This window comes from Lycium barbarum, chromosome 12 (assembly GCF_019175385.1).
Source record: "Lycium barbarum isolate Lr01 chromosome 12, ASM1917538v2, whole genome shotgun sequence".
Taxonomy (NCBI): Eukaryota; Viridiplantae; Streptophyta; class Magnoliopsida; order Solanales; family Solanaceae; genus Lycium; species Lycium barbarum.
The window spans coordinates 103,523,365-103,539,405 of record NC_083348.1 but is presented as its reverse complement, the minus strand read 5'-3'; the positions used below and the strand labels follow the sequence as shown (position 1 = coordinate 103,539,405).

The 16,041-nt window shown below is 33.5% G+C and overlaps 1 protein-coding gene across 1 annotated transcript; it reads right to left on the bottom strand.

The window, feature by feature from the left end:
• Positions 1–11,190: 11,190 nt before the first annotated feature.
• On the bottom strand, positions 11,191–15,591 carry LOC132622265 (uncharacterized). Its single transcript, XM_060336842.1, has 6 exons — positions 15,116–15,591; positions 14,311–14,346; positions 13,373–13,574; positions 11,926–12,004; positions 11,731–11,848; positions 11,191–11,577 (listed from the first exon to the last, which is right to left on the bottom strand). The coding sequence occupies exons 1-6, from the start codon at positions 15,286–15,288 to the stop codon at positions 11,553–11,555; spliced, it is 633 nt and encodes a 210-aa protein (XP_060192825.1). The 5' UTR covers positions 15,289–15,591; the 3' UTR covers positions 11,191–11,552.
• Between the last annotated feature and the right edge of the window lie 450 nt (positions 15,592–16,041).

Genomic DNA, 16,041 nt, shown 5'->3' with positions numbered 1-16,041 from the left:
GTTCCATAAATCACGCAAAGCTTGATTTGTTCATCAACTGAATTGCATAGTGACAAGTTGAGATTGTCTCCTGATGCTATGACCATCGGTTTTGTGTTCATTATTAAAAATATTCAATGAAATTACTTTATTAAAAATCAAAATGTTCGTTACAAAAAATATTAGTTATTGAGTGAAATAAGCTGATATTAAATATTATTTAGTAACTTTAATAAGATGGGAAAACTTGAATCCATAAAAAAACTTTAATCCCTAAGGGTGGCTTTTGATTCACTGTATTATGATTGTATTTTTTAGTGTATTCTAATTGATCCGTAAGATTTTAATCGTAATGAATATATTTACAATATATTTCACTTGTATTTTGTATGTATTTTTAGAAGTATTAAAATTGTTCTTTAATTTTTGAAGTATATTGTACAGAAAAATGGATTCTATGGTTCAATAATGAATTCAAGTGTACCATGAATATATAGAGAAAATGCATAGAACTCTTCCTGGTTCATCAATAAAATATAGTGAAAACATGTAGGAAATACAAACTTGATATTGAAATGCACTTTGTAATTTTTTAGCAGTAACTATACAAGAAAAATATAAATGTAATAAAAACAGAATTCAAATCTACGATTATACTATACAACAAGCGGGATCATTACCAAAATACATAAAATTTCTTCTAAAATTTTCATAAAAATAATGTCGCAACAGTGATGTTATACATCAAAAAAAAGTTGGAGAAAAAAAAAAACAACTTAAAACATAAACTGTTCTGTCTACAAATCTACTCCTGAACATCTACTAAAATCACTGCATCATAATCAACGGTAGCCTTGACAGGTATTGGTGGTTGCTCGTTATCAATAACTGCATTCAGGGTTGCCTTGTCGATTTGCGTCGTATCTCATACGGAGAAACTTTACATCAATTTTAGCTGGAATGCGTCAAGATATACTGAAACTTTACATTAACAAAACATGAAAAAATAACAAATTAACCACTGTCACACCCCATTTTAACCCGAAAGTTTTTAGGGAGTATGACATATTGGGGATTCCTATTTATTTTGTCTTAAGGAATCGCCACCTAATTAATTTAACGGTGAATTAGGACACCTAGATGTTAACTAAGGTAAAGTTAAAACAAAACCTCCGTTAATAGTCTGCTCAACCAATGTGATTCCAGGTAAGAGCTCTATATTATCCTAAAGGGAAGGTGTTAGGCATCCTTTAGAATCCGTTAACTTACGGTTATCCGACCAAACTTAGGTTAATTAATTAGGGCTAAAGATGCAAATATAATATTTAAAATTAAATAAAATAGCTTATAAATATTGCTAAAGTTTTTTAAAGAAAATATAAATATTGCTTAAGATGAGATTTAGAGAAAATATAACGATTTGCATAAAGGAAGATTTTAAATGCCATTTCGAATAAAACTTATAAAAATTGCTAAAGCTTTAAATAATGGTGCTTTTTAAAATAAGATTTGCATAGAATATATAAATAGAAGAAAACGCGAGTTTGTGCAGTGTTTTAATAAATATTTGAAAATAACTCAAATAGTGAGATATTAATGATTCTTTTTTGCGATTTAAGAGTATAAAAAAAAATACCAAATAGCTAATGTGAATTTTAAATAAAAACTTATATTGTATCAATATGGTGATGTATAAATGCTTTATTTTCTTTAAATATGATGGAAAAGGGACATAAATTTCCTTCCTTTTCATTAGCTTTATTAATTATGCTTAGCTAAAATGATGTGTGACCGATTCCAAATTTGAAGAATTATTTATAAGAATAATACTTGAATTTATATTTACATATTAATGACGTTTTGAAATTTCTAGGATAGTAAGAATAAAATATGATTCTTTTAACTCGAAATATAAAATCATGCCATTTTGCAAATCAAAGAAATGAAACCAGAAAAGAAGAGAATAATCTTATGGGATTAATTGTTAGTCTTCCTTAAACTAACTACCCATTACTAGAACTAAATCCACTAATTTATTAAGATTCATCTAAGTTAATAAAATAAGATAAGGTTAGTTATACAAAGCAAATAAAAATATACATCAATAAATAAGATAGAGGGGAAGAGAATTGGATGGATCTAGCCCATTTTAGGGCCCAACTGCTGCGGACTGTTTTGCCATTGGGCTTTAGCCCAGAATTCTTTTCTTTTTGTGTATAGGCTGCGGATGGGGCTGGACACGAGAGGATTTCGTTGGGCTTTAGCCCAACACCGAATGCGGAAAGAGATGAATCCGAGGGACTCATATGCGATGGTCATGCAAAGAAAAAAAATGAAAGAAAGATTAGTATACGATCAATAAGTCTAAACGTAAAAATACAAATTCAAACAATTCCGTAGATTATATATATATTATGTATACTTAAGCATAATCCATGCCTACACAGATTAGCCACCACACATATATGAACAGGCGATACTCAAACATGGGTAGAATCAAATGATGTAGCATTCGTTGTTCTTGGGCGTGTATAGAATTTGGACATATGCAAAGGCTGGTATACACATAATATTCAGAACATACTTGGTATACTTGAAAGGTATAAACCAATGAATCCAAGAGAACCAAAAGATATTCCTAAATGAACAGTTTCAGGCTTACGTATACAGATTATCAGAAGGCCAAAGCATTTGTTATTCCCAAATGAAAACATGTTCAAGTCACTACCAAATTTCGTTCATTTAGGACTTCCAGCAAAATATTCAACCGCCTCAGTTGCATTCTTATCAGAGGGAAGACAAAGGAACTGAGAGTAGGTATGTGCATTATAATCACACAGAAGCATGAGTATTTAGTGTAGTCATATGAAACTACCTATGAACACAAATCTGCTAGTAAGATTAAATATCATCTGAAACTGAATTAAGGCACGAATAGGCAGATTCTGTTAACTACCAGCCTGGAAATTGAGCTATATTAAACATGAATGTCTAAGTATTTTAACTACTAAAATGAAATTAAGCCAACTGAAATAGGGATATGCCCAAAGGCTACTGAGCTAAGCTAAACTGAACATAAAACAAACTGAGCATTTAGATCATAACTATAAACCAAACAGGGACAGCGAGATCAAACAACAAAACAAAGCGAAGAGAACATCAGTACAACTAAGTACACTGATACCAGCCAAGCTTATATTCAGACTTAAGAAAATGTTCAGTTATGCACCATCTATGATGATAAAGAACAGCAGCAAATTTCAAACCTGTTGGCATATTTAAGCCATCATTTTAAGATACTGCAACAAACACTCAAAAGGGAATATGCCTCAGACAAACAAACAGATTTGCGTACTGGATTCCTATCTAACAGGGGTAAGATGATGACAGAAGCAAACAGGATTTTATCCATTCCCTCTGCTTTTCCAGAACAGGTTTTGGTATTTGAAACATGTTTCAACAGGACAGTCCATTTTAACAAACATTTCACTTAAGCCAGATCGAGATGACTTGTTAGGTAAACTTTAAACAACCTTTAGAGAAGATGCTATGCTTTAGTAATTTCATGCAATGTATTTGAGATAACCAGGCAAGTAATCACGCTGAACTTAGAGATACAGACAGCAACATGACATGATTTTAGTGAACACATTACAACGACCTAATGATTTCATGAAAACAACAAACTGCTCTAGTGAATATATTAACAGCTTCCTCAACAAAGCAGTAACAAAAAGGAACTGAAATGAATGCGACAGCCTGACCCCAACTCACTTGTTCACGACAAGTTAACATAGCAAGCAGCATATGAGGACATAAGATACAATGACAAATAAGGGAAATGTGAGTGTACATTTATCAGCAGACATAACAACAGATTTAAAGACTAATCCTGGACCATTTTTACCATAAGAACCAACCTCAACGAGCATTACCAGTATTAAAGAGGAAGCATATCACATATCACAGGCTTGTAGACACTCATACCAACATATTATCCCTTATAGAATTAAATCAGACATGTATTCCATATTAGACTCAAATCAGTTGAAAGCAAAACAGGAAACGTTCATTAAACGACCTTAGTAGAGACATATCAAACTCAATATAATACCATTAGACAGTCTTCTTATCAAATATAAATGAAAATCAAAGCAGATTTCTATTGCGAAAACTAATAACATGCTGAAACGATAATTAATTTACAAATTAATTTCACACAAATACATGTAGATCCGCGAACACCCTTAAAACTACTAAAAACTGAACAATAAGGAAGAGGTTTCACCTTCTTCGGGTGCAGCGAAGTGAGGCGAATCTTCGATCTACACTCGAACACTACTAAATCCGAGTTTGCAATGCTCGGATTCGCAGCAACACCAAGGTAAACGAAAACAAAATTGATGTAGTATTTTTTGATTCGACAATAAAACAAGATTGTAACTGCTAATAAAACTCGTATTTAAAGGGATTATAGGCGACTAAAAGACTCATATTTTAGAGATTTTCGGGATTTCAAAGCTTGTTTCAGAACTTTAATTTTTCGGGCATTTTTGCGACTCAAAAACCTGTCCTTATAGTGGATTTTCGGGGTTCAAGAACTCGTTTTTGTAAGGGGATTCTTGCGATTTCAGCCTCTCGTTTTTGCAAGGCAATTTTTGGGGGGTTCTCCAACCTCCCCTTAAACGATTCAACACGCGACCATTTATAGGGTTTTGGCTCTTTTGAGTTCAAGAAAAAAAAGGAGAATGGAGCGGGGGGACAAGATTAAATGGGGAACAGAGGGAAGTCGGAGTGGGGGTAGGCGGGACCGAAGATGACGATGAAAAGAAGCGGCGGTGGTGGGGACGATGATGAGAAAAGGAGCGGCGGTGGTGGGGGGGGTGAGAAAGATGATGATGAAGAAAAGCGGCGGTGGTGGGGGTAACGATGAGGAGATGAAGGAGAAAGAGAGAGGGAAAAGAGGATGAAGGAGAAAGAGAGAGAAGGGAGCGGGGAGGGGGTGAGTGGGGAAAGAAAACGAAAAGGGGGGGGGGGGGGTTTAGGTTTAGGAAGGGAATGGGCCGGATCGGGTCGGGTAAATAGTGGGCTGGACCGGGTATTGTGGTGTGGGCTGGTTGTGTAATTATTTGGGCTGGGGTAAATTAAAATGTGGGCTGGAATAAAAATGTGGAATGGTCTGAAAATTGTATTAATTGATTGGGCTACTACATTTAAATAAAAGACCTATTTAGATAACTTGTGTTAAAATATTACTTAATATACAATTATTAGTGCTCAGATAAAAAATGGCGTTGCAATGGCCGTGAAATAATTTTTTTTGAAAATCCACAGTAAAATAAATACTATTATTTAATTATGCAAAGAAAAATGCGATGCGTGTGCGTAAGCTGGTACAATGTCGAAAAAATGTAAAAAATTGTGAATTATAATAATAGTAATAAATAATAATTGTTGACACCTAATTTTGGCTCGACGTGCTTAAAATTAACGTTTTAGGGGGCCCTGATTCGTTAAAGAGCACGAAATGCATTTTTTACACATTTTACATTTTTTCAACAATTTATTGATGATTATCCTTATTTTAGAAATTTTCTCAATTTATTGTCATTTTTTTCAAGAATCATTATTTTTGCACAGGTATAGCGTAATATTACCATTTTCGTGAAATTAATAATTGTTTCTTAACTTTATAGCAATACATTTTTTATCCTATACATTACTATTTATATTTTATACTTACATTATCATTTATATATGTATTAATCAACTATATTTTAGTACAGCCCGACAATGCAGAGAAAATCAGAGTAATTAATTTTTAAACGCAGAGTAAAATTTGGTCAAGTCAAGATCTCATCACTTCTTTTATTTTTTTTATTTTAAAAAAATAGTTAATTGAGATGATGGGTTGGGGACAAAGGGGTATGGCTTCATTATTTTTGGGCATAAAAAAAGGGTGTTTGTTTATATTATAAGAAAAAGGGGGGGTTAATTTAATGATGGGATCCAACACATTGGACACACACACCACACTTAATTTTCAGATTTTTGGCTCTCTCTTCCAACAAAAGAAACCCTAAACATTTTCCCTCCTCTCATTTTTTTTTCCACAGCCGCTGCCGCCGCCTCCACGCCGGAGCTCCGAGCTCCGGCGACGCACCCCAAACAACCCCCGCATCTCCTTCTTCGTCTCTCTCTACTCCCTCCGCCACACCTCTCTCTTTCCACCGCCCAGCTCCAGCGAACCACCCCAGCGCCACCCACGAATTAAACTCCCAAGCGTCAACAACAACGACCAACCAACCTATGCACCATAAAACCATCTCGTCTCTTTCTCCTCCCTCCTCTTTACCCACAAAACACCACATCTCCACCAAACAACCACAACCACCGCACAGCCTCTTCACCTTCTTCTCCGGCGAGCTCTTCGTCGGAGCTATAGGAAAACGACGAAGCCACGCCGCCGCCACTGCGAATTGATCTTCCTCTGCCTTCCTTTGTTTGTCACGCGAGATCTGACCGGAGATTGATTTCTCCGATAACTCATTTTTTGTTCTTGGCTCTTGACATCTTCTTCTCTTATTTTTAGGAGTTAAACCCAGATCTGAAAAAAAAAAAAAAAAAAAAGGGAGCCGACTTGTTCCCATCGGCGGCTGACCATAGGACTTCGCCCCCCATTCTAGTGCCTTTGTCGCTACCTGGTTCCTCCATTTTAATACTACTATTGCTGCTTTGTTTCTCTATTTTATGTTACTGGACGTTTTCTTTGTTTAAGGCTAATGGATTTTTTTTTTCTTTTGCATCTTTTGTTGACTTCTCCTGCTAACTCCATCTTATCTAGTGAACTATCTTGTGTGATTTGATTTTCATGTCTTTGTTTTATTTTAATGCCATCTCCAGGAGGTTTGTATGCAATTTATTATTTTTAACCCAATCGGAGTTCATCACCGTGGGTAATGCCGCTACCATTTTATGCTCCGTCCTTCTCGTTGAATTGTGACTACGTTTTGTTACTAATTGCTATTGTTTGACTCTGTTCCTCACTGTTTTGGGCTGACTTATTACGGACTATTTATTTTTGCATTCTTTCACACAATAAATGTCGACTTTGTGCCCGGAAAATATTACTCCAAAGGCCAATGGTACTGTGATTAAACCTTTCTTGTTATGATTGCGCTTCCCGAAACGGATGACACTGTTACCCTTTATATCATTTTATTTAAAGTCATTTGGGAAAATACTACATCCGATGGCCGATGAAGAAATTTCCGTCGATTTCCAAGGCCTTCCATGTACAAAGACGGATTTTTATTTTAAGTTTATTCATTATTTTTTAATTCATCCGATAATTATTTATTCTCTTACTAATATTTTTTATTAAGTCTCATGCAGGTATCTGAAGTTATTTTTGGAAGATGACACTCAAAAGAAGTTCAAATAGCTTCTTAAATTCTTTGTTTATATTTTTTTTTTTACATTCTTAAATTATGCAAGCATAAAATATAGTGAAACTTTACCTTTTAGGGTGTAGGCTAGTGGTATTTATTTATGATCTGCTTAGGTGATTTAAATTTTATGTGTTTTAGATAAATTAATATTAGACAGTTATTATTTTTGTAGTTAATATTCTTATAGTTATCATGTTTCACTAGAGTTTTAATTTAGTAGCTTAGCACACTTAAGTAAATAAATAAGGTGATTTGCTTCAATATTTAGGTTTTAAAATGTACTCTCATAAGTTGCAGATAACCTTTTTAAATAATTGTTTATATCACATATGTTTAAATCTGTTTTATTTTTCATTCAAAAGCAAATCGTTCATTGTTAAGTAAATACCTTTATAATATATTCATTTAAAGCTAAAATTTTTAGTCACTGTAATTGCGCACTTTATTTACTTGTAAATTATCACGTAATACGTATTTTTATACATATGTAAATACTCATACCTTTTACTACATAAACATTCATGTTAGTTATTCTTAGTCTAAATTCTATTAATTTTTGTAAATAATAATCAAGCCTTTTACACATCCCTCGTATAGTTAAATTGGTCCAGTCGGGAACCACATTTGTGGATTCTGAAGGATGCCTAACACCTTCCCTTCGGAATAATTTGAACCCTTACCTAGAATTTCACTTATTTTCGTAGACCATGTTAAGCTGCATATATTAATAATTTATAGGTACCCTAGTATACCTTAAATGCTAGGTGGCGACTCTGTACATAATTAATTATTTCAGAGCTCCATAAGTTGTGCTTTGTTTAGCCTTTGGTAAAAATAGGGTGCAACAACAACAATAATAATAATAATAATAATAATAATAATAATAATAATCATAATCATAATAATAATAATAATAATAATAATAATAATAATTGATAGAATAATGCAATGGCGGCATAATATTTTTTTTTTAATTTTTTTCAAAAATATCAGAAGCGCAAATAGATATTTCGGAGGAGAGACGAGACAAAATTGGGTGTCAACAACCACAATAAATAACAACACATTCAAGATATACTAAAAATATACTATAAATATAATGCAAATATATCAATGTCAAATGTACAACAGTGTGTGACTGTGCTGTAAAAATACACTTCAAATACACTGAATATATACTACAAAATATACTTTGATAAAAAGTAAACACAAATTCAAAATCGCATAAATTTACAAGGAACAAATTAGGTAGAAAAAATATATAACACACAATTAAAAACACAAACTAATTGAAATAATAAAAAATACGACAAAAATATACTTAAAATGTACGCAAAATACAGATCTGGTGAATTGAAAAAACAGGAATAAACTGAAGTTCAAAACACAAACTGATTGAAATAATAAAAAATACGATAAAAATATACTTAAAATGTATGCAAAATATAGATCTGGTGAATTGAAAAAACGGGAATTAACTAAAGTTCATCGAAAAATACGATAAAAATATACTTAACCTTTTTCACTACCTGACCTGAAAACTGGAATCTCCAAAACAAACAAAGTTGGAAAAGCCCTGCAATTAAACTCCAATGCTTCTGATTTTTACCAATTAAACTCAATTTAAACAGTAACTCATCATCAAATTCAGTTATGGACTACAAATCTTATTGTGTATTTGAGTAAATACCAATTAGACCCAAATTAAGCAGCAACCCATAATACTCTAATATGCAATCAATCGATTTTGTAAGAAGAAATTTTCCAAATTAATAGCAATATAATCCTTCACATCATAGAGCCAATAGTACCCTAATATTTCAATATGAAATAGGATATGTAAGTAAATAATGAAGAAGAGAAAAAACGCCATACCAGAAAAGAATCGACAACACCAAAATTGGAAGGTCCGCAATGAGGGAGGCGAGTAGGGTTTATGCTGAGCAGAAGTAGATTAGGAGAGGGAGCGAAAAATTTTAGATTAAAAAGGAAAAGGGAGAAATTAATGAGCAGTTAATACAGAGTAAAAAAAAGGAAGTGAAAGAAATCAGAAACTGATTTGAAAAGCACAAAATTAGGGGAGATGGGAGTTAGAAACGTATATTTAGGAAAAGGGGAGAGAGAGAAAGTGTGCAGCTAAAAAATAGGGGAGTGGTAAGTTAATTGGTTGAAAAGTGGATAGCTATAAGTCGTAAAAATATAATATTATAGCTACTAAACTTAATTATTAAAAAGTATAGTTATGTTCCATAAATATGTAACATAGTAAGCTATGCCAAGTAAAATATAGTCTCCCTTTCAAAAAATTCGCTAGGCAAAGCTTTTGTTACCAATCGGACATTAGTTATGGACAACAGTTAATTTTGCTTATAAGGTAAAAGTTCAGGATATTTTAAGACAGTGAACCGGCTCAATTTTGACAACAAGTTATGCTTTATAAGCAAAATATAACTCATGCTTGAATGATAATAAAGATAAAGCTTTTGTTGTCCATCTTACATAAGTTTTGGACATAAATTAGTATTCAGGATATTTCAAGACATGAAACTTGCTTAATTGACCACAGGTTCTGCCTTATAGGCAAGAGTTAGAACTTATATGCCTGGTGGGCAACAAAAGTTCTTCGCATCAAATATTTTATAGTTAATGTCATCCTTAAAGATTTTATTAAGCGAAGACAAAAATTCAAAATTGGACACTTTTATTAGCTTTAGTACGAGTATGTTTTTTATAAGTTAAACTTAAATTTAGTATTGGAATAATAACATATTCTATGTTTCACATTTCTTAAATATTGAAATATTTTTGTAAAAACTAAGTTAATCAATGTGTTGGGCTCGTATATCTAGTTGGTGAGTATAAAAGAACGTTTACATGTTTATTTGCAGATTATCTTGTACCATTGTAACTAATTTTAGCTTAAACCTATAAATAATTTCTTTCCTGTATGGACATATACTGTATTGATAAAAAGACTTTGACAAAGAGAAGAAATAATCTAATGTTTTTTTTTTTTTGCCTCCGTTAAGAATTGACATGAGAGCTTAAGTAATAATGTCACATCACATATATGGACAAAGATGCTACAGTGGCAAGTTATTAGTAGGGCTCTAGGAGGCTGGGATTTTGAAGTTCAATGGGCTACTACTTTTGCAAAAGGGAAAGGTGCTACGGCTGAGATATATAGGATGGTCTTTGCAGCAAATGTTTATCAAATATGGATGGAAAGGAACAAAAGAGTATTCCAGGGGAGTAAAAACTCAGTAGGTTGCATAGTGAAGGACATAGTCAGAGAGGTGCATTTCAGAGGCTGCAGGAAGGTGAAGACTGCAAATTGGTTAACTAGGCATGATTTTTGCCCAGTATAGTTTCTTAAATTTGTCATGATAGGGATGCTACTTTGCTACATTTTTTGGTTTTGTTTGGCTGGTAGAGATTGTGGTTGTCTGAAGCACTGGGGCTCATTGTCCAGTGCTCAGATGTTTTTTTTTTTCTGTACTTCAAAGCTTACTTTGGTAATGAAAATCTTATTTACCCAAAAAGAAAAAAAATAACACCACATCTATATATCATGAAGCTGTCAAGATCTAATAATTCATATCAGGCAACTATGTAATAAAAGGACAATCAGTGGCCAAAAAGAAACATAAAAAGGTGATAAGTATGGTGATGCATGATGACATAAGGAAAGGGTAATTTCTTCCTTTGCAAATCCTATAATATTGCAACTCTGTCTCCAAAAGAACAAGGAGGTATTAGATGTTATAAAACAATACTTTAATAAATTGTGCAAATTTAACGAACACCGTTCTTCTAAAACAATATTTATAAAAGTTCTCTTCCCAGCCAATATCCGGAGACTTGTGGAATAGTTAAAAGGATGTTGCATCCCATTATTTGCAATCAACCTTCATTATTTTACAAATCAGAATCACAATTGAGTATTGAAGAAGCCACAAAATATGCCATCAAGCGCATGTGTGAATGAATGTTAATGAGCTTCACAAGTATCTCCTATTTACAGTTGAATTTCATTGATCACTGAAAGCAACGCGACACCATAAAACCCTTTTCACATCCCCTAAACCAGTCGTGTCTGCAGATTGTATACGTACAGGGCATTCATGCAATAGCCATGCGACTATCCCTGCTTATGGATTAAATAAGGAATGAAATCAACATTGAGACGAACGGTAATTTTTTTTTTCTTCATTTTATTCAATCCATTGAGAATCAAGAACATTTGACATTTTCTTTAGCAACTTTCCTACTGCTCTAATTCTCTAAAGTCTAAACTCACATTTTAGCCTGCAGATACAGATCCACAGTGAGAGGTTTGGGACCACCAAACCAATTGATCATAAATATATCTTCAATCTCTAATTTGAAGATCTGGAAATTGTGACCCTTGGGCCAACCTGCCATTGGTTCAAAATAGTAAGCATAGGACGAGGGTAATACTTTTAGAATGGCAGCTCAAGAAGATGACATTTACCTTTCATCTCAGGGTGTTTTGTGAATAAAGCAGTTTGAGCAAAGCTAATTTCCTTTGGATCTCCATTAAGCACTTTCAACTAAAACAGCACAAAGACAATGTCTGATAATGTTACCAAGAATGTGGATGATATTTCTACAGTTTAGGACAAAGAAACTACAAAAGAAAGAAGCAACTATTAGTTGTTTAGACAACAAAGCCATAAGTTTGCATATCAGCAGCTTGTTCATATGCTTACCAAGTGAATCCATCCACATCGTAATTGTTTCAATTAGCAGAACATAGAACGATAGCAACCATAGTGAAACACAGATTTTCCAATTATACATATTATGACATTTACAAGCATTGATTAGCAATTAGATCACATATTATAGTTTTTTAGTTCCCTTTTAGCAGTCTGTTTCAGAATTAAATGTGTGCAACAACGTGCAAATATTTTAAAAATCCCCAGCAAAGCATAATATTGAGTTTTCAGGAAGAGTCAAAATTAAACAAAAATGTCAAAAACATGGTAAAAGTTGCCACCGCATATTCAACCTAGCATAAGGTTCAGAGAAGAGCATCAATATGTTGTACCATCCACAAATGCACAAATTAATTTTTACTGCGAAAGGGCATAGCAACTAAGCGTGTGTTCGTTATGGAGAAAAACATTTTCCAGAATATGTTTCCAATTTTCCAAATTCAGTTGGCCAAAATTTCTGGAAAAAATTTTCTCTAGGAAAACAAGTTCTTAAAAATGAGGAAAATGACCTTCCTGGTGGAAATAGGAAAATCAAGTTCCACAAGTGGCACTCCACATTGATCGTGTCCACCCCACCCTCCAACAAACCTCATCTTCACCCCAATCACGTAACCAACATCCCCCCCACCCCCACCCCCCAAGTATTTGTCTAAATTATATACAACGCTTTTCGATAATATTTTTGCTTACGTAATGAACATAAGAAGTAAGTAAGAAACCCACTTATTTTCCCTGAAAGCACTTTCCGAGAAAAAAAAAATCATGGAAAACATTTTCCTTCATACCAAACACACCCTAAGTGCCCGTTTGGATGGGCTTATGACTTTTGACTTATAAGCTAAAAGCCATAAGTTAGGAATTCTGGCTTATGACTTTTGGCTTATTTTTGTTGTTTTGACTTAAAAACAGGTGCTTAAAAGCACTTTTTTATTTTACTCAAACACTACAAAAGTGCTTAAAAGCTATTTTGGCTTAAAAGCACTTAAAATAAGCCAATCCAAATAGGCTCTAAATGTAGAAAAAAAAGGGAACACGAAGGGGAAGCACTGAACTTTGGTGTGAAGAAAAATGGCCAGGAAGAGTGGAATTCAGAATACTCAACGAGCCGCTAAGAACTCTTGTTTAAAAGACAACTTCATCAAAAAAACAAAAAAACAAAAAAACTCTTGTTTAAAGGAGAAGAGTTATTAGTGCAACCACCTTTCCTGTTAGGGTAATTTTGGCACAAGATGGGTTCTCAGGATCTTTCTTGCCACAAGTTCCAATCGCGTACTCACTGATTGTAAATGATGATCTCTCATCTTTTAATGCATTTCTAGCAGTGGGATCAAGCGTTGTTAAGTAGAAGTACGGTATGCCACGGCCTTTGTCTGGTAACCCATCACTAAATGAGACAACATTCCTGCACAATAGAATATACTTCAAGAGACTCAAGACTACTAAAACAAGTTATGACTGGTGGAAGAACAGGATTGAATAGCATCAAATCCATAAAAGATCACATTTGACAAATCCTCCATCTCTAGTTCTAGTTTCTCAGGGTTCAAGAAACATAAAGTTCTATGCCGAGAGCTTCTTAAGATTTCAAAGCCTAAATCCCTTCAAAAATTGAAGAAAGAACTAATCCTCAATTAACATTATCACCATTCAACTTTTTTTATGTAGACATTTACTTTTCCCAGAGTGATTCTTGACTTGCGATCATGCAACTTTAGAACGCGATAAAAGAAATACTGTAAATTGTATGCTAAGAGTAATCATGAAACAAATACATTCCCAATACCAAATAACATGATGACAATCCTCTTGACCCCTCTCCCTATGAAGTAACATGGGGCATTGAATTAAAAGAGCCTTTTGAGGCTTTTATTTAAGAGTCAAAACTCGAATTTTTAAAATTGGGTAGGAGGGATTCTTTTCTTAAAGACATCTCCAATCCTACTTTTTTCCTTTTTTGTAGTGGTGTGGGAATTCTGAACATCAGGAAATACATGACTGCAGAAAAGCTTTTCAAAATAGTGTGTTTTTAGAATTTAAGACTATGAGATGAAATCGATATATCCATAAGCAGAACCTAGATGTGCAAATGCAAAAGAAATAGCTTCTGAAACAATGTCCAGAGATGTGGACTAACATACCCGAATGGAGCTCCTCCCATATCACTTGATATAGTACTGCAAAAGAAAGTTTACTATATCAGTTTCAGTTAAAATTACTTGGACTTTTACCAATCTGTTAGTATCATTTATTTTTTTCCATACACAACACCAGACTTTAAGCCAGTACTGTTAATCTGTTATAGCCAATAAGTTGACTTTAGCTGCCACAAATGACAGCGTAGACAACAATCCAGCTGTCATGCAGATTTAACATGTTAATCGACAAAGGGGTGTCGAAGTTCTAGCCCCTCAAAAGGAAACAAACTTCCCAAGAAAAATGTGGCTTTACACTTAAATACTCCCCCCATCCCAAAAACAGTTGTCATGTTCCGAGAGTCAATTTGACTAATTTCGAAGCTAAATTGAATTAGATTAACTCAACATTTAAAAGTTAAAAATTAGGCTCAAAAACTATATGAAAAGCTATACCTTATAAGTTGCAATTCTTCTCATATCAATATGGTGAAGTTAGTCAAAGTTTATTTAGTCTGAGTGTCGAGAAGTGAAATGCGACTAAGGATTTTAGGACAGAGGGAGTATCATTCAGTAATGACAAGATCTATCTAGGGTATGAACATTAATGAAGCTACATCTAACCAAAGCATAAACAAAATCAAGCAAATCAATCAACCAACAACACCTCGATCCCAAACTAGTTGGGGTTGACTAAAAATAACAAACCACAGTAAAAGATTCAATCTTTCAGACAGAATGATACCAATTCAAGAATCACACGCAAATAAATAGAAATACAAAAACTAGAGAAAAGAAGGCAAATTCATACTTGAGGACACCCCAAGAGTTCTGAGAAACAAGCCATCGAGCAAATACAGCAACATCATCCGGCTTGGGTCTGGACATCGACAGTGAAAGAGGGCGCCCCTGAACTGATTCTTGGAAAAAAACCAAGAAGAACACTAAAGGAAGTAAAATCGAAGCTGCCCTGTTGATATTCATTTTGTTTACTGTATTCTAAGTAAAGACTCTAAAGAAAATGTATTGCTGTTAATGGATGAGAGAGTGTGTCTGGTATTTATACTTGCCTTATGCCAAGTACAGATAAGGATTACACTAGATTATAAGGATTTTGCAATAATGACTGCTTACTGAAAAAGCCAAACGGAAAGTGCGGTTTTTTTCACAACTTTGAATCAGAACAGAGCAAGAAGTTCCCAAGAGGAACAACATAAACGTTGGGTACACGAGAAAAAGTACATATTAGAACAGGCTGCCGGCGTCATCGGCACGTAACTGTGAAGAATAACGTGAGTTTAAAAAGTATTCGTGGATTTAAAGTCCACTGAACTTTGTATTTTGAATCAAAATATAATAAAAGAGAAATTAAATTTATTTTTCAATTTTTTCCCATTTACTCAAGATAATAAATAGGCAAGAGTCTTATTAATTAGAGATAATTTAGTTAAAATACTTTTTTTTCAGAATCTAATATTGTTTTTATAGGAATAGTATTTTCTTAATGAGTGTGAAAAATACTAAGTCGCACTTATTTTGAACCGGAGAGGGTACTTATTTTATTTGATCATCCGTTTTAGTACAAATATCATTTTAAAAGATATTTTATTTGGTCATTTGCTATTATATTAGGTTTGATTAATTTAGATATACGCTAAAAAGTTCACTTTAAAGCATCTCATACCAAGTGTTATTTTTGAGAATATTTTATTTGACCATCTGTTACTTTGGTTGTTT